Genomic DNA, 19,948 nt, shown 5'->3' with positions numbered 1-19,948 from the left:
AATGTCTTTGAGTTTCATCCACATTGTAGCCTGTCAGAACTACTTTCCTTTTTAAGGCTGAATACTATTCCATTGTGTGGATATACAACATTTTGTTTATCCATCCATCCATTAACAGACACGTGGGTTGCTACCTTCTCTTGGCTGTTGTGAACAGTGCTGCTGTGCACAAGGGTGTATAATATCTCTTCTGGACCCTGCTTTTGCTGTTTTTTGGTACATACCCAGAAGTAGAATTGCTAGGTCATATGGTAATTCTATTTTTAATTTTTTGTGGAACTGCTATATTATTTTCCATAGCAGCTGTACTATTTTACATTTCCCCCAACACACATGTTCTAATTTCTCCGCATCCTCACCAGCACTTGTTATTTTCTGGGGTTTTTTGATAGCAGCCCACTTAGTGGATGTGAGGTGGTTTTGACTTGCATTTCTCTACTGATTAGTGATACTGAGCAGCTTTTATGTGCTTGTTATCCCTCTGTATATCTTTGGAGAAATGTCTATTCAAGTTCTTTGCCCATTTTTGAGTCAGGTTATTGGGGTTTTTTTGTTGCCATTGTTGAGTTTTAGGATTTCTCTGTATATTCTGGATATTAACCCCTTATCAGATGTGTAATTTGAGAATATTTTCTCCCATTCCATGGGCTGCCTTTTCACTCTGCTGATGGTGTCCTTTGAAGCACAAAAGTTTTAAATTTTTTTTTTTTTGAGACAGAGTCTCACTTTGTTGCCCAGGCTAGAGTGAGTGCCATGGCGTCAGCCTAGCTCACAGCAACCTCAAACTCCTGGGCTCAAGCGATCCTCCTGCCTCAGCCTCCCGAGTAGCTGGGACTACAGGCATGCACCACTATGCCCGGCTAATTTTTCTATATATATATTTTTAGTTGTCCATATAATTTCTTTCTATTTTTAGTAGAGACGGGGGTCTCGCTCTTGCTCAGGCTGGTCTCGAACTCCTGACCCGCCTCGGCCTCCCAGAGTGCTAGGATTACAGGCATGAGCCACCGCGCCCGGCCCAAAAGTTTTAAATTTTGTTGAAGTTCAATTTCTCTTTTTTTCATTGCGTGAGCCTTTGGTATCATATCTAAGAAATTCCTACCAAATCCAGTGTTTTAGAAGGAAACTCTAGTTTTAGGTCTTTGTTCCATTTTGAGTTAATTTTTGTGTATGGTATGAGGTAAGGGACCAACTTCATTCTTTTGCATGTGCAATTTTCCCAGCACCATTTGTTGAAGAGACTGTCCTTTCTTCTGTTGAATGGTCTTGACACCCTTGTCAAAATCAATTGACCATATATGCAAAGGTTTGTTTCTGGGCTTTCTGTTCTGTTCCATTGGTCTGTATGTCTGTCTATTTTAGTACTACACTGTTTTGATTACTGTAGCTTTGTATTAAGTTTTGAAATTAGGAATTATGATACATCCAACTTTATTCTTTTTCAAGATTCTTTTAGAGGCTGGGTGTGGTGGCTCACACCTGTAATCCTAGCACTCTGTGAGGCCAAGGCAGGAGGAGCGCTTGAGCTCAGGAGTTTGAGACCAGCCTGAGCAAGAGCAAGACCCTGTCTCTACTAAAAATAGAAAAATTAGCTGTGCATGGTGGCTCGAGCCTGTAGTCCCAGCTACTTAGGAGGCTGAGGCAGGAGGATCGCTTCAGCCTAGGAGTTTGAGGTTGCGGTGAGCTATGGTGACACCACTGCACTCTACCTGGGTGACAGACAAGACTCTGTCTCAAAAAAAAAAAAAAAAAATTCTTTTGGCTATTCGGAGTCCCTTAAAATTCCATATGAATTTTAGGATGGATTTTTTTTTTTTATTTCTGCAAAAAATGCCATTGGGATTTTGATATGGGATTTTATTGCTTTAAAATCTGCAGATCACTTTGAGTAGTTTTGACATCTTAAAGATATTAAGTCTTTCAATCCATGAACACAGCATGTCTTTCCATTTATTTCTATCTTTAATTCCCTTCAGTAATGTTTTATAGTTTCAATGTACAAGTCTTACACCTCCTTGGCTAAGTTTATTCCTAAGTGTTTTATTCTGTTTGATTCTATTGTAAATGGAATTGTTTTCTTAATGTTCTTTTCAGATTGTTCATTGTTAGTGTATAGAAATGCAACTGATTTTTGTTTGTTGATTTTGTGTCCTACAACTTTGCTGCATTCATTTATTATCACTAATGGTATTGTGTGAATTTTTAGGGTCATGTCATTTGCACCCACCTTATATTATAATATTGTTTTGTAACTTTTTTCATTTAATAAATGTTTCAAACATTTTCCCATTTTTAATTCTAAATTTGCCAACATTAGTTAAAACCAAGTTCTCCTGTCCAGTACAGGAGAAGTGTTCCCGGGAGCAGCATTTCAGCAGGACATGAGCACACATGTTCCAGTCACATCTACCCAGTGAGCCATTAGAGTGCAAAAGCCCAGAGACTTTTCAGAGCCAAACAAACCAAAGGTTCGTGGGACCGCTGAGAGGAGAGGCCCAGCTGACTTTGTGCCCTCTCCACTTCTCTGGCCAGCTTCCTCTGCTCAGAGTTTAAGTTTCCACGTTTGGGCCTCCTCCAGGAATCTTTCCTGTGAGATGAAGGAAGGAACAGTTCTACCTGACCATGTCCCATCATAATCCCAAGCGTCCTTTATACTCTTTATTCCCTGCCGGATGGAAAGCATTTGTGCCGCTGCTGTCAAATCAGCAAACCCCCGACAGTAGATGGTGGCCTACTGCAGTGGCTCTATCGGAAGAGCCTCAGCAGAGTGCTGTGTATGGGCTGAAGAGGGCGTCCAGGAAAGGGTCCAGAGGGCTGACCTGGAAATGGGGCTTCGAGGAGAAATGCAGGGACAGCAGCATTCTGATCTGGCATTGATCCAAGAATAGGCGATTGCCAGATACCTCTAGAGTCTAGGGTGTGTGTTGATTTATCTTTTGTCTCTGTCGCTATACAAAGAAAGGCCAGACGCAGGAGGTAGTTGGGAGCTCACTTTTATCACCATGCCGTGCCACAGGGAAAGTAACCAGCCAAACCATAAGATCACTCTCCTCAGCTCCACCTCAGAGAACCCTTGAGAAAAGAGGCTCATTCCTGCTGACGGACTCGAGCTGCAGGGCCCGGTGCTGTGAGGAGGTGGGGAGCTGGCAACACGCTGGAGTCTCTGTGCGGGTCCACCACCATATTTCATCTCGTCCCCTGCACATGGCCAAGACAGGAAGCATCGGTGCCAGTTAAACCAGTCACACCTTTCACCAGGGCCCGTCCTGATCTCAGAAATAAAATATTGGCCGGGCGCGGTGGCTCACGCCTGTAATCCTAGCACTCTGGGAGGCCGAGGTGGGCGGATCGTTTGAGCTCAGGAGTTCGAGACCAGCCTGAGCAAGAGCGAGACCTCATCTCTACTAAAAATAGAAAGAAATTATATGGACAGCTAAAAATATATATAGAAAAAATTAGCCGGGCATGGTGGTGCATGCCTGTAGTCCCAGCTACTCGGGAGGCTGAGACAGGAGGATCGCTTGAGCCCAGGAGTTTGAGGTTGCTGTGAGCTAGGCTGACGCCACGGCACTCACTCTAGCCTGGGCAACAGAGACTCTGTCTCAAAAAAAAAAAAAAAAAAGAAATAAAATATTAAAATGTGAAATGGTTGCATCTTAGAAGTAATGTGACGCAGTGTCATAATCTGTTTTACAAGATGTTTGTAAGAGTGAATGTGTCCTCCCCATTTTTGCAGATTAGGAACCGGGTGTTTGAGGAGATTAAACAATTTGCTCAAGGCTGTGTAGCCCATAAGCCGCAGGGCTAAGGAATCAACCGAGGGGGTTTAGTGCTAAAGCCCAGACCTGTTTCCACCCCCACACTGCTGCCTACTGTGGAGCCAAAATGTGGATCTGACCTTGGCATTCCCCTGCTTCAGAAGTGTCTTTGGAGCAAGGTCTGAGCTCCTGACTGGGGCCTGCTAGGCCCTGGCCATCTCTCTCACTTCTTTTCTCACACTCTACCCACAGTCTGCTCTGCGGCAGTACATCAGGCTATTTCTTGATTCGATGCTGGTCCCCTCTGCCTGAAATTCCTCTCCCCTGCCCCACTCCACTCTTCTGGCTGACTCCTGCTCAACCTTTGGGACCCAGTTCAGCTGTTATTTCTGCAGGAAGCCCCAGGCTGAGTCGGGTGTCTTTCTACCTGTGGGGTCCATTACTGGATATCTTACTTGTGAGATTAGTATGATTATGTATCTTTACTTTCTCAGTGCTTAGCCCAATACGAGGCACATAGTATAAATCTGCAGTGTACACTGAGAAAATATCTGTGGTCTGAAGGACATGGCCTCTAATTAATACATGTGCACCTGAGCCCTCAAGTGTGGCCTGGCTCAGCCTGTGTGTGCTCTTGGGTAGTCAGGGGCCTGTGACTTGCAGGTGTTTCCGATGTGCTTCTTGAGGCATGATATAATACAGTGTCTCACAGACTCGTGGGGCTGAAAAGCACTCAGGGCCAAGGATGCTCTGGTTGCTCATCAAGACTGACACTGTCATGTAGCACTTTCTGAGTTAAGATGACAGATACCCAGCTCAAGTTGGCTTACGCATAAAAGTGAATGAATTGGCCTTTTGGGTTGTGTCTCTTGTATGACAAACTACCCCAAAACTCACTGGTTTAAAACAATAACAATTTTATTATTTGCTTATGATTCTGCAGTTTGGCCGGGCTCAGCAGGTTCAGCTCATCTCAGGTCTGTGGAATCTGCTGGGGTGGCTCAGACAGCTTGGGCTAGTGTCTCAGCGTGGGGGAAGTGTGGTGCCCAGGAAGGGCGTGGGCATGCAGTGTGGTCCGGATGCACAGATGAGAAAGCACAGGCTTGAGCACCTCTGGTCCTTCCACCTGTAGGATCAGCACCTGCCGTCTTACCTTACTGTGTATAGTTTTCTGAATTATTCTCTTGAATATTACGATGAGGCTAGTTAGGGTCTGCCCGGTCCGGGCTCTGGAAAAACACTGATCTGCAAGTTCTCTCACCTCAGGCCTCTGAGTGCATCCTCTGCTGGGTCAGCTCCTTCAGAGCTGGGTCAAGTGCGAACCGCATTGGGGCTTGCCTCGTAAACCCTCAGAATGAGAGCTCAGAGCACACTGGGACCAAGTGCTCGTGTGTTTGGGACAGCTTTCAGCATGCTGCATGTGCTCCAGGAAGGTGGCCAGCAGCTCTGGCCCTTGTATGTGGACCTAGAGGTGACTAAGCGGACGTGGACCAAGCTGAGGCGGCCAGCATGATGACAGGGGCCTGTTGTGGTAGCTTTTATTGTTTTGAAATTTAATAAATACTAGAGATGATATATAGTGTGGTTTCTAAACTTTCTGAGGGTTTCTACTGGTTCCAGGACAAAACAGGGTGCTTGTGTTTGCACGCTTGCTCACAAGTGGCCTTGCACAGCTGTTTCCCTACTATAGGTTGAGCATCCCTGATCCAAAAATTTAAAATCAGAAATACTACAAAGTTGGAAGCTTTTTGAGCACCGACATGTCGCCACAAGTGGAAAAATTCCACACCTGACCTCATGTGATGGGTCATAGTCAAAATGCAGTCAAAACTTTTGTTTCATGCACAAAATTGTTAAAAATATTGTATAAAATTACCTCTAGGCTATGTGTGTAAGGTATATATGAAATAGAACCGAATTTCATGTTTAGACTTGGGTCCCATCCCCAAAATATCTCATGTAAATATTCCAAAATCCAAAAAAATCCGAAACACTTCTGGTCCCAAGAGGTTCAGATAAGGGATACTCCACCTGTGCCATGTAATGACCAATGAGAAGGAAAGTGTATCTCCCTGTCTGTGGAAGCTCATGGTTGGTTTGACTACATGACTGGGGCTCTCTGGTGAGCTGGGTGCCACCTGGAGCCCATGCTGGGCATTGCCTTTTGGGTACCAGCATTTGATTTTCTGCACTCATGTGGGAGTCCTGGCAGGACTTTACTGTTCTCGGGCAGCCACTCCCTGCCCCTGCCCCTGCCCATCTTGCACTTGCTGTGTGATGCTAGGGGCTGGTGACCCTCATCCTTGTGTATATATTGCCTCCTTGTGGGTGACAGAGACAGAACTGCCTCAATTAAGAGACACTTGGGAATAGCCCATTGTCTATATCAACAGTTGCTGATGCTCAGTTTGTTGTCATACATCTAATTTGTCACTGAATAAATATTACTGAGCTACCACTCACCAAGTACTATGCTGGAGGCTGAAGAGCAGTGAAATACTTACAGCTCTGGCTTCCTTGGCCTGAAAGCAGACCAGGGAGACAGACAAATGCCCACCGGGCATGAGGTCCAGGATTACCTTCCACAGTCTGCTGGGTTTCAAGCTCTTAAAGTGCTTTCTTCAATCTGGTCCGCTCAGCCAGCCAGCCAGCTTCATGGGCTCCTAGTACAGGCCTGGGCCCACACTGGGCCCTGCGGGGCTTCTAAGAAGTAACAGCTACAGCCCTTTGTCCTGGAGGAACTGAGCATCTGATTTAACATGGAGTGTATTGCTGTGAAGAAGATTCAGCCAGAAGACATGCCAAGAAGGCAGGCTTTCTCTGGACTTTGATATAGCACAAACATACAGGAGGGCTTTTTGGAAGCAGAAGTATGATGAGGGAAGTAATACCTCTTCCTTGCAGTCAGCCACTGGTCCTGCTTACCTGTCAGCCAGTTGGAAAGGGTGGGAAGTATTTTCTGTCCAGGCAACAAGCCAAGTGCAGATCCATGCAACAGGTAGATGTCTGGAGGTATAACCTGTGCTCTTTTCACTAAGCACCTGTGACTCAGGACAGTTACCGTGAACCACTCATGACTCTTACAAACGCATGACCCTGCAAGGTGGCAGACAAATGCCCAGGTGTCCTATGGGCTTAGCCATTTTCAGTGACAGAATGCTTTGTCCCACTGTTGGACTTTCAGCTACCTCAGGTTGCTTAGAGAGTCTTCTAGCAATTTAGACTTTAACTGAAACTGTTAGATCACTCCACCCTTACTCATGGGTAACTTATCTGTGGCTCATTTTGCCCTAGGTGTGGTGATTAGAGCTATTACTTGAAAAACTAGTATTTTAAAATTTTGAGTCTGCTACTCTTCTCCATGAATAAAAGCCAAATTAGATGTTGTATGGGTTTTTTCTTTGTTTCCAGGCAAGCCGATTTTCTCAGTCGATATTCACCCTGACGGGACCAAGTTCGCAACTGGAGGACAAGGTACGTTTGTGAAATGAGGAGGGGAGGCGTCACGCTGCCACCCTGCTCTGCTTCTCCTGTTGTCCATTTAGCTGCTCTGTTTCAGTGTGGATGTGACTCAGTTTAAAATGTACAGTTACGATCTGTTACCTGAACAGGTTAAATCAAAATCCTTTTTTGGCTCTAGTATGCTCTCTATAACTATTTTGGGAGCAGGGTTATTCTAATTTCTGTTTATTGAATTAATATTAAAATCAGTTGGCATCCCCAGGCCCAAGCTTATTGAGCATGGAAAGTGGCAGGCAGTCCTGGGGACAAAGCCCAGCGCCAGAGGTGAGGGCTCTGTCAGCATTTTTCTCATCTGAAAAGGAGGGATGATTAAGCTTGTATTGTCATGCAGTTTCAGGCCTATTTTCTGGTCGAAGGAATTTGCCTGGGTTAGAGAGAAAGTACAGTGTGAGCAAGTAAGAATTTCCACACCGTTTGAAAATACCAGGTCATTAAATGTGAAATGTCCAATGTTGAATCAAATGTGTAGTTTATTATGTCTCAAACATGAAGCAGCACAATTAATCAAAGTATGCGCCTAAACTATCAAGACAGTTTTGCCGTCTTAACGGTAGCTTGCTTATGCCAGCAGTGAAGAAGCCTGGAGAGTGAGTGGCAGTGAAAATGCGAAAGGCATTTTCCACAGCTTGTCGAGAATTAAATATTTTTCCTTACAAGAAGTGGTCCAAAGCCTGGAAGAAGTGGTAGTCAGTTGGTGCAAGGTCTGGTGAATACAGTGGAGGACAGAGAGTTTCCAAGTCCAGCCTCTATAGTTTGAGCAGTGTTATTTGTGCAACATGTGGTTGAACGTTGTCTTGCAAGAGGATTGGTCTGTCTCTGTTGACTAATCTTGGCTGCTTAATCACAAGCATCCTCATCATTTCACTCAGTTGGCTGCAGTAGACATGTGCTATAATCGATTAATCAGGTTTCATGAAGCTATAGTGGGTAATACCAGTGCTGGACCACCAAACAGATACCATTAGCTCTTTCTGATGAATATTCAGTTTTGGACCGTGTTTTGGCACTTCATCTTTATCCAGCCATTGTGCTGAACTCTTTTGATTGTCAGAAAGAATCCATTTTTCATGACATGTAACAATACGGTGTAGAAATGGTTTGCCTTTATATTCTGACAGCAAAGAAAGGCAAGCTTTGAGACGATTTCTCTTCTGATGCTCATTTAATTCATGCAGAACTCATCTATCCAGCTTCTTTACTTGCTGATTTGTTTCAAATGGTCCAATATTGTTGGAATAGTAGTGTCAGACCTTGCTGCTAGTTCACACATAGGTTGAGATGGATTTGCTTCCACTACGGCTTTCAGCTCATCATTATCCACCTTGGTCTCAGTTCACCCATGTGCCTCATCTTCAGGATCAAAATCACAAGAATGGAACTTGTCAAACCATTGACATACTGTCCGTTCATTAGCCACATTCTTCCCAAACACTTCATTGCTATTTCAAGCTGTCTGCCCTGCATTGGTTCCACAATGGAACTCATATTCGAAAATAACATGAATTTTTTACTTATCCTTCGTTTCACAAAAATTGCTCTAAAAAATTTTTACAGATAATCACAAGCCAAACCATGTGTTTGAAAGAATGAGGATGTACCATCACAATAAAAATAAAATAAGAGGTGTCAAAGTGAAATGTCAGAGATAGCAACTGTCAAACTTAGTGCTTAAGGAAATCGGACATTTCATACTTAATAACCTAATAGCATCTGTAGTACTATCGGTGTGCTTCAGCCAGCAGCTGTTGCAATATTGTAGTGACATGACTCTGTTTGGAAAGACAAAGCTCTTTTTCATGCCAGGACACCAAGATGTAAACGTGGTAGCCCAATGTAGCATTCCCACAGAGCCCAGTCCCCCAGAGCAGGGCCTCCCTCCAGCCAGGCCTCTGTAGGCGGCTCCCGGAGAGGGCCTTTGTGAGTTCTGGGTCCTGGGGCGCCGCAGGGCAGGTTGCCAGCAGACCCTTCCAGCCAGAGGCAGGAAGCCAGAAAGGAGAACAGGGAAGCTGTGGGCAGGGAGGCCTTTCTCTGCTTCCTGCGTGCCGTGTACTGCCCCTGAGAGGAGGCTGGACTTAGCTTGGGGAAGCAGAGGGTTTGCCCTTCGTCTCCAGAGGAGACACACCTTATCACCTTGCTTTGGATAAGATCTGTAAGGTCCAGCAGAGACGTTTAGGAAATATTTGAACATATTGACCAAAGACAGTTTCAAACATGCTTTGTGGTAATTTTGGCATGTCTGTTTTGAGGTGTTCTTTGGTTTCTTCCCCTCTATAATAGAAAGTTAAACGAGGGGCTAGTCTTGTATTAGGTATCAGTGATGGAAAGTGTAGAAAGAGGAATCATTACTAAATGCATAGGTATATTTTTCAGCAGAGCAGTACATCAGCTTATGACCACAGGAACCCTAAATCCCCTCTTTTGGTTGATCTCCTGTCCATAGTTGACTGCAGAGGGCACCTAAGAAGGTAATGAGCCTTTTTTCCTGTGTTCAGGGTACATTTCAAACTTGGGTCTCAAAGCAACTAGTCAGCTCTGGAACAGCTGTGGATTCCAGGCGACACCTTGAAGGGGAGGGAAACCCCGGTGGGGTGTGCTTTTCTCTTTGCTTTGTAAGGGTGCACATTCACAGACTGGAAAGGGTCCCAGGACACTGACTTTCTGTCCTCCTCATTTTACAGATGAGTCTGGGTCCTGGGCAGGGATGACGACCTTCTAAGGGACCCTGTGGGAATCCGTGTTAGAGGCCAGACCAAAGCTCTGGGTCCCCTTCAGAGTTTTTTTCATAAAGTCAGGTTGGACTCAACTTACCACTAAAATCACACACTTTCTGGTCCCTATGAATACTTGCTTTTCTTCATCTTTTCTGTAGCTTACATTAGTAATTCAAATTGAGTCCCCTTAGATCTAGTTAATCATGATTTGTGGAAGCTAAGTAAGGACTTCTCTCGTGGTTATTATTGTATCAATATCAAATTTCTACTCCTTGCACATAGTTATTTCTGCTTCTTTGTTCCAGGGCAGGATTCTGGGAAGGTTGTGATCTGGAATATGTCTCCAGTCCTCCAGGAGGATGACGAGAAGGATGAAAATATCCCCAAGATGCTTTGCCAGATGGACAATCACTTAGGTATTACAGAGTGGCCCTTTGCAGGCTTTGAGTGTTGGCAGAGTGCCCAAGGTTAGCACGTGTGTTTGTAATTAGAAAGATAAGGCCCCGTGCGGCGGTAACTCCCCTCGGCCTGCTGTCCGAAGGCACAGATGTTGGCTGCACACCTGGGTGAGTTATTCAGCAGAAGACTCGGCCCGCCCACAGAACCATCTTTGGACAGTCCGCAGGTACCTCTGGTGATTTCCTGCTCATGAGTCGTTACTGCCTGATCCCGTGGGGCTTTGGGGCCAGTGACCGGACACTGTAGGGTTCTGGGGAAGGGTGCATAAGAGACAACTCGCCAAAATTTCTCAGTTTGGCATTGTGTCACTCAGGCTCTCTGCCAGGACCCTTTTGGCCATCGGACAGTGTTGTGGTTTCCTTTCCTGCTGTAGTGCCCTAGTTTCCCACCCCGAGATGCATTAACAGTTACTGGCCTTCGGATGTCAGCCCCTCCTTTGCTCTGGTGTGTTCTTGTCCTCCCAACCAGAGGTGGGAGGATGCCTCGCAGCGTCCTCGGACCTGGCACACAAATTACTTACAGACTGTGTGGGGGCTACAACTTGGCTAGCAGCTATCATATTTCAGGCCTCCTAAAGGCTGAGCTGTGAGTGCTTCTAGAGGCTCTGACCCTTCAGGGGCCTGGGAGTATTTTTGCTGATCTTAGCTTGTAAGTGCAGAATCAATCAATCTGCAGTGCTGACATGTTTAGAAAATCCTAATGTAAAAGGACTGGCTCTGACAGGTGGGATGAGGTCAGAGTTTTATACTCTACCAAGCTGCTCTTCTGAAAGTTCTGGAAAAGGCATCTCAACCTTTTTAGCACATGCTCTCATGTTGAGAATAACCCCTACTCAGAAATGCATCTTATCAATAGATGCCCTTTTGGAATGATGAGACTTAGTTATTTATTAGTTTTCTTGGAAATAAGCCTCCTGTTGACTGTTTCACTCAGCACTAACAACTCTCAGGTTATGCTTATTTTCCCCCTCCAGACTCCCCACTTCAGGTTAGAGCTCAAACTGAATTGTTTTTCTGGGGCTCTCACAGTAGATGCCTTATAGATTAGATAGATTAGAGTTTATAAACCCTTTACATCTTGCCAAACTCTGCAGAAAGCAAACGGGCATGACTACTGGATTTTCATCACCCTGTTTTTTTTTTTCTTCCCAGCATGTGTGAACTGTGTGCGGTGGTCAAACAGTGGGATGTATTTAGCTTCTGGGGGAGATGACAAACTGATTATGGTGTGGAAGCGGGCTACGTAAGCATCATTTTCCTTTCTTCACATTTTATTTTTAGAAGCTTCTTTGCTGGTCTTTATCAAAGTCACCTCTCCCCACTCTGTCACTAAAGTCCCCAGAGCTCTGACCTCACACGTAGCGGGACGTGAGTATAGGTCAGGAGCAGCTGGGGCCTGACCAGGGAGTCGGGAGGCTACCAGCCTGCCTGGTGACCTGGTCAGCTGCTCCTGGCAGGGCTGCAGGGCTTCCACCCGAAAAGGAAGGGCTAATCCCTCTAGTGCTGATGGAGTGGCTTTGTTTTTGTTTTTGTTTTATTCTTAAAATGAGATTTCATATGGAACTCCAATATACAAAATGGTTAAAAGTTGAGGTGCTCTGTTGGGATCAGGGGCAGAGGGTCCAAAGGTCACCGTCCTTGCCAATGACCTCATTCTCTGTCAGCCTCAACCAGGGGCAGCCCCTGCTCTGCACCCAAAATGAGCTAACTATCACCTGCAAAACTATTTTTTTTTTTTTAACACCTAAGCAAAGAATCTCTCAGGGTGGTTCCTGGGACTCTATTCCATAATTAGCCCCCCAGGTGACTCTGGGCCAGTCAGCTGGGGAATCAGAGCCTGCACTATTGCTCACCAAGAGTGGCCCTCTGGCCATGGCTTCAAGAGCGGAGGCGTGCTATCTCTTTTAGCCCACTCAGCTGCCTCAGTAAGCTCTCTCTGGGTTTGTGAAGAGCTCTTTAAGAGCAAAGGGTGTTAACAGAGCTCTGAGCATGGGTGGTGTTGGCACCGCCTCCACCAGGCTCCTCTGGTAGGAGTTAGTGCCCACAGCTTGTTTGGTTTCTCCATTGCAGGTGTGAAGACAGGGCCATTTGATTCATTTAATTCACAAGGAGCTTAAAAATACTGTTGATTTTGCTACATTAAATAGCTGAAATAAATAATATATTTAGTATACAATTTGGAAAACAAAAAAAATGAAAATATACTCTTATCATCCCATCACCTGAAAAAGCTATGGTTCCTGTGTGTATCCTGGATGGTGAAAAAAATAAATAAATAAAGCCACAGCTGATATTTTGGTATTTTTAAGTGTGTGTCCTTCTGATCTGTTTTCTGTGCATAGATGCTATTCATGTCATATGTATTTTTTTCTTTACATAAGTGGTATCATTATATATGATGTCTTGTAGCCTGCTTCATTCACTTAGTTATATGGTATAGACATTTTCCCATGCAAGATTTGTAATGGCTATGTAGTATTTCATCAAGTGCATGGATCATGATTTATCTAATCATAGCCTTTTCTATTCAACAACCTGTGCTTTTGGCCATTGTTTGTTTCTGCTTTGTTCTGTCTGCCATGATAAGCCATGCTGCAGGGAGCATCTCTGTGCCCTGCCCAGAGCACTCCGTGAATGCCTATCTGGCCCCTCTTTCACACAGGTACATTGGCCCCAGCACCGTGTTTGGCTCCAGTGGTAAGCTTGCTAACGTGGAGCAGTGGCGGTGTGTCTCCATCCTCCGGAATCACTCAGGCGGTGAGTGGGACTGCCTTTTGGGGTGTGTGGGCCCCTGACAGCTGGCCCAGAGCAGCAACATCACTTCCCTGTCCCCTGTGGGACTGTTCGGTCCTTAAAGCAACTGTGCATCTGGGCTGTCTCTCCCCATCACCATCAGTCAACACCTGCCTGTCCCTCAAGGTCTGTGCAGTTACCGTCTCCACTGCCTGCCTCTGGCTGCATTCAGTCTGCCCACTCTCACCCTCATGGGGTTTATGTTTATATCTTCAGTGTAGAACTTCCCACGTTCTGCTGTTTATCCTGTTGAACAGACTCATTACCTTCATCAGTGGATCACTAAGTCCGTAAGCGCACTTTATTTATTCCCCAGAAACCAGCCCACAGGTGCCCAATGAAGAGTTTCTCAACTTGACCTTGAGTATGTTTGCGAAGTGTTTTAAGTAGACTTGGTATGGCAAGGGGCACATTTTACGGCTTTAGACTAAAAAGGAGTATGGTCCATCCCTAACAGTCTAGCCTGTGCGCTGTGTACTCAGATGTCATGGATTCAAGCGTGAGTACAATCTAGACTTGTCTCACGAAGCCTGTGGTCCCACCCAGGAATGAACCAAAGGGTTTTCCAGGCACAGGGGAGGACAGCAGAAGTGAGACAGTCTTGGTGTGAGTGGTGAGTTGAGGGCGTTTCACCACAGGTGGAACTTTATGTGCAAGACAGGGAGCAGTACAAAGTGAGGCTGGCCAGGTGTGCCAGGGTCAGGTCATGGAAAGCTCGTGTCCCTATTACTGGTGGTGTCCCTTATCATGGGAGAGGCAGGAGCCATTAAGAGCTTTAAAGTATAAGGTCATTCTGGCAGCTCTGTGAAATGGAGACTGTTCTAGTGGTTTGGGTAAATGCTGTGAGGGCCTGAGCTAGGCCTGTGATAATTGAGGTAGAAAGGAAGAGGTTGATTTGGGAATACTTAGGACAGGGCACGGGGAGGGATGAGGTAGATTCCTGGGTGGGTGCCTAGACAGCAAGAAATGTCCTCTACTGAGACCTTAAGGACAACAGGCTTATGGGGACGATACCAGTTCAGTGTGGGGTGTGCCGGCTTGGAGGGGTGGGAGAGGAAATGTCAAGAAACTTTAGTTGAGCCTGGAGCTCTAGGGAAGCTGGGGCTGGAGTGAGAGATGTGGAAGGCGTGGTCTGTAATCCATTGGCAGTGTATGCTCAGCGAACACTCAGGCAGTTTAAAGGAGAACAGACCCATCTCTTCGTGACCACAGATTGAGTCCACGTTTGTGAAAGCTGAAACAGTAGCATTATGTTACTCTTTGATAGCAATAAAAATGTGTAATTTGCCTTTATTTGTGTCACAGTACTCATGGTGAAGTCTAGCTGGGCTTCTCTGGAACTTGACACACGTCTATGAGGGTGCCCAGTGGGATGGGGCTTCACGTGAGGTAACTTACAAGGCCCTAACCTCAGACTTCACATCCCTCCTGCCCCGCCACCCCATGGGCTCCTTTACCAGGCAGGTAGGGTTGACCACCTTCAGCTGGGGTACCTGCCACTCCTGGTAGCGAGTGTGGCAGAACCATCCAAGAAGGAAAATCAGTGAAAAGCAGAAGTAAATGAATAAGAAAGAACTGAGTCTTTGAAAAGCAAAGTATAAGAAGTATTACTTGACATATTTAATTGAGGGGTGGGGAGAAAAAACCTAGACAAAATTAGAAGTTAAAGGTCTAGAAAAACATTTAACCCAGCTGGAAAAAAATCATCAAAGGGTGCGACGTACTGTTTATACTATTAACCAAAAATAAAAACCAAAAAACAAAATAACTCAAAGATAATTTTCCAGAAAGTATAAGTTTTGAAAATTGATACCATAGGGTTAGGAAAACCTGAACAGAGTAATAACCAATGAAGATGTGAAAATCTGTCTTCAGAAATAGTTCCTGATCCTAAATTATTTGTGAATGCATTGTTTTAAGCTTTTAAGAAAAATTATATGGAACTTAGAAATATTTATTCTTCAAAAGAAAATATAACCCTGGGTTTCCAAAACCCAAGAAAAATAGTGAAACAAAAGCTTAGAGTACTATGAACAAAGGCAGAAAAATAAAAAACAATACTAGTGAATATAATAACACTTGAAAAGAGTAATTTATTATGATTAAATATGACTTATAATGGAAGAATTTTGTATGCAAGGGAATCTATTAATATAACATACTAGGAGGTTAAATATGAAAGGCCACAGTCATCTTCAGTGTTCTAAAAGGAATATTAGATAATTCAGCATCAATTCCTACTAAAAATGCTTTTTTAGAAAAACCTGTAGAAAGCTATTTCCTTAACATGATAGAGCCCTGTGTATTTTTAAAAGCAGTGGCAAATACCACAGTTCACAGTTAAACCTGGTTCCCATTTGTACTGAGAAAAGACAGTGATGGTTGCTGTTATTTAATCTGTTGCTTTGGAATTTCTGCAGTACAATTAGGTCAGAAGGTAGACAGTCTAGAAAGTAAGACAGAAATGAAGGTGGCATTATTGCATATCAAGAAAAACCAAAGGAATAAAACTCTTAGAACAAATAAAGCGCTAAAAAACACTTAGAACTAATGAGTCTTTAAATTTGCCTCATATCAGAACATTTTTTAGTTATTCATTTTTCACTAATAATAGCTAATTAGAATGCCTAATGATGAGAACTCGGTAAATAACGAGGAATAAGTAATCTTACCAAGAAATGAATGAGATCGCTAAGACTTAAACCACAACCTTTTTTCAAAGATATAAAATGACCACTTCATAAATGGAAAGACTGAATAGAATACCTTTTTTCCATATTAGTATTTGCTCATCTATGTAGCAGATATTTATTGAGCACCTGCCATGTGCCAAGCACTATTCTCTCAAGGAGTTTTTGTTCTTATCAAGAGACCAAAAGGGGGCCAGTTGTGTAGGAGATTTGAAGGTGAGCACTAAGGAGCATAGTCCTGTGAGGATCTGGACGGTGAATGTTGGGAGCACTGTGAGGAGGTGACATTTGAGGAGAAACCAGATGGCAGTGAGGGGAGAGCCATGTGGCCATCCAGGCAGAGGGGACGGCCAGGGCAAAAGCCCTGGAGCATGGACATGCACTTGGTATGTCCAGGGAGTCCCCAGGCACTTGGGGGGCCTGTGAGACCATTGTGAGGGCTCTTCTCTGAGCGAGCTGGGAGGGCTCAGGAGGGATTTGGACAGGGGTTGATACCCGCAGCAGCTGTATGGAGTCTCTGCCGTGGGCCCCCGGTGAGGTGGCTGCTGCGATAATGTAGGTGAGGGACAATGGTGGGTCAGACCTCAGTGATAACACGGAAGTGGTGAGAAGTGGTCAGAGGCGGGTTTGCTGGCAGATCAGATGCAGGGCATGAGATAGGCAGAGGAGTGAGTGCAGGGCCAGAGCACTGGAAAGGATGCAGGGCTGTCCCCTGAGACAGGGAGGTCTGTGGGCAGCGGGAGAGAAAGGCTTGTTAGAGGAAATGTTTTATTATTTGTTTTGGGGGGGGGGGTCCTTTTTTTAATGTTTTTTCTTATTTATTAACAGAGGTATGTAAAATAAGAGGAAATGTTTTAGAGTTCGGTTTTAGACGTGTTAAGGTTGCCAGCATAAGTGGACTTGCTGAGTAAGCATTTGGAAATATGAGTGTTGAGTACAGGAGAAGGTTCTCGGTAGGGGCAGAGGCCAGGGATGGAGCCCAGGGTTTAGAGAGTTGAAATCAGCAAAAGAATCTGAGAAAGAGAGGCCCGTTGAGGGAGTGAAGAGGGCATTTACAGGAAGAGCGTGTTGCACATTACTAAGAGGCAAAGCGAGGACTGAGGATGGACACTGGGCTTGACAGCATGGAGGCCGCTGGAGGCCTTGGCAAGTGCAATTCACCTTGGTGTGGTTGGGCCAAAGCCCAGGTGGAGGGTGCTCCAGAAAGTCTGGGGAACGATAGAGCTGGATTGAACTGGACGGGGCTTTGTCAGACACCTATGAAGACAGAGAAGAGAAAGGGGAGCCGTGGTGGCGCCTGAGCTGTAGGAGAGGGAAAGACACGGGCGTTGGGAGGACAGCAGCTTCAGCAGAACGGAGCTCCTGGTGGTGTTACGGTACTGTTGGAGCTGGGGGGTTGGAAGCATGGAGCCGCTGGCTGGAGCGTGGGAAGGTTGGAACTGAGAGGGGGGTTGCAGTGATCTGTCATGGAAGGTCTCCGGGCGCGACCATGAGAATGGATGTAGGGGAAGCCAAGGACACTGGTGGAGGAGAAAAGGAACCAAGAGCCTTGGGTGTTAGAAGAATCACCCTCCTAGAATCGCCAGGAATGATGACGAGAACAACTGTGACCCTCAAGTGAGGGGGAGGGTCTTGGGTGTATAGATCCACAGGGAGAAGGGTGGTATGTACAGGCTGAAGCCAGAAGCTCCAAACCTGGAGTTTAGGGAGAAAATCATGTATGTGGATTTACTGTAGAACTCAGCAATGACTCCAAAGGACATCTGGAAGGATAAGTAATGTTATTGGTGAAAACATTCAAAGTTTCAGTGATAGAAACGTCAAGCATTTGGGGTTAAAGCTGACAGCCTGAAGGAGACTACGGTGTACCTAAGAACTTGGTACATGGTCAAGGAGGCATCACTTATCAAAACCAGAAAGGATTCTTCCCCACACGTGATGGTGTAGTAACCATTCAGTACTTTGTGAAGGGGAAGAAATTAATTTAGATTCTCACTAAATATAGCACACACCACAGTAAATTCCAGATATTAAAGAGATAAACATTCCAAATAACTAAACTAGGAGAAAACAGAATTGAATGTTTATCAGGCCTCTAGCAATAGAAGGAATCACAAAGGAAAATAACAGACTTTACTATATAAAACTCCTAGAGTACAGAAAGACAAATAGGTGACATTTGCATGTAATGTCTGTGTTATAACTAGTCCGTGGAAATTGCTAAGAAAATCATGTCTCCTTTCTGGGTTCCCATCTGACCTCATCTTCTCTGATCTAGGACTTGGATACTATAGGGCAGTACTGATGTTTACATGTCTACCCCTCCAGGACTGTAAGTTCCTAGAGAAAGTTCTTGTTTCCTTCATTTTTTTAAGCACTGCATTCATGTTTATTAGACCCACTGCACCGAAGACCTCCCAGTAAACAGTCACAATATGTGAGCACATCAGTCCAAAGAGACATTAGATAATAGAGAAGCATGACCAATCTTCACTTTCACTAATAATCAAATTTCAAAATATAAAGTATACTTAATAAGTCTGAAGGAAAAAAGTCATAATTCTTATTGCTAATAAAAGAGTTTTGAAGCAGACATTCTACATGTAGAAATATAAGGTCCTGGGGGGTGGGGTGGGGGGTCTTTGAAAAGCAGTATAAGCTGGGCCTGGTGGCTCATTCTTGCAATCCCAGCTACTCGAGGCTGCGGCAGGAGGATTGCTTGAGGCCAGGAGTTTGGGGCTACAGTGAGCTATGATTGTGCCACACTGCATTCCAGCCTGGGCGACAGAGTGAGACCCCATCTCTAAAAAGAAAGAAAGAAAGTAAAGAAAAGCAGAGTACAATTCTCTGAGAATCCAGACCTATGAAGATGTTCAGATACTCTGCCTGGGCTTCCCACTCTGGGGTGTCAGTCTCAGAAATAATCCAGAGTATAGAGAGTGACACATACACACAGGTACATTAGCATGAAAAACTGGAATCTAGTTGACATTCGGTGTTAAGTTGGGTTGTTTACAGCAGTGAGTGCTCTTAGCGACATAGGACGCAGGGCAAAAAGGAAATGAAGCCGCGAAGATCACACAGGCAAACAGAGTACGGAATGCAGCGTACTGGTACATACGCTGTGTGAGCCCCAAGTGCGATACAATGTGAGAAAATTCGTCAAGCTGTCACTGAAGATTTTTTATAAACTAGAAAATAGTATAGTAGAAATTTTGACTACTTTGCTTATATCTATTTTTTTAAGTCTGTGGGGAAAGAACTCAATAGCTATTACCTTGCTGCTGTTTGTTTCTTCAACTCACCAATCATTCTTCTGTATACCTAGCACTGCACCAGGCGCTGAGGTTGGAAAAATAACCAAGACCGTGCCCTTCACCCCTGATGGCAGTATAGGCAAGGTTGGCGCCATCGTCACGGCTGACCTCATCGATGCCTTGGTGTGTGCCTGGCACAGTGCTGTGGCAGTTTCTCACATGTGATCCTCACAGTGACCCTATGAGCATAGACTTTGTTTTTCATTCTGCACTTGACAGATGAGAAAACTGAGTCACAAAGAAATGAGCGTGATTCGTTCTATTTGGAGGCTTAGAAGGGAAGGGGTGCTCTTGGCAGGGTCTGGGAGGTGAGGCCCAGTTCTTGAGCAGGAGGGCCTAGAGAAGGCTGGCACTCAGCCATCAGCAGCCCTGAGGCCTCTGGCTGTGCCGGGCACTCCACCAAGCGCTTACCCACTGTGCCTCGTGCTCAAGAGGCTTCACGGAGGAAGGCCCTGCCGAATTGGGATTGGAGAGGCAAGTCAGCAGGGCTGAGGAGCGTGCCCCAGCCACAGACCCAGGAAGTAGCAGGCCTCGGTTCTCGTGCGTGGGTGATTCCACGTGGTGCCCCAGCACTCAGCCACGCCCTCAGCTGCTTCGTCTGTAAGAGGAGTAGGGCACTGGGGTCAGTTAGATGCTTTACATTTTACGACTGGTTGAAAACCTTTAGCAGAAAATTTGTTCAGGCTGGTTAAAAAAAAG

At 45.2% G+C, this 19,948-nt stretch overlaps 1 protein-coding gene across 2 annotated transcripts in view; it reads left to right on the top strand.

The window, feature by feature from the left end:
- HIRA (histone cell cycle regulator) overlaps positions 1–19,948 on the top strand; it is an 89,353-nt gene that overhangs the window by 12,144 nt on the left and 57,261 nt on the right. For both annotated transcript variants that reach the window (XM_069496699.1, XM_069496700.1), the window contains exons 2-5: positions 7,170–7,232; positions 10,297–10,407; positions 11,602–11,692; positions 13,112–13,206. In XM_069496699.1, coding sequence (XP_069352800.1) covers positions 7,170–7,232; positions 10,297–10,407; positions 11,602–11,692; positions 13,112–13,206 — 360 coding nt within the window. The remainder of the gene's footprint in view (positions 1–7,169; positions 7,233–10,296; positions 10,408–11,601; positions 11,693–13,111; positions 13,207–19,948) is intronic.

Source organism: Eulemur rufifrons, chromosome 21 (genome assembly GCF_041146395.1).
Source record: "Eulemur rufifrons isolate Redbay chromosome 21, OSU_ERuf_1, whole genome shotgun sequence".
NCBI classification, from domain to species: Eukaryota; Metazoa; Chordata; class Mammalia; order Primates; family Lemuridae; genus Eulemur; species Eulemur rufifrons.
Note: the sequence above shows the minus strand (reverse complement) of the source record. Positions and strands in the feature narration are given on the sequence as shown.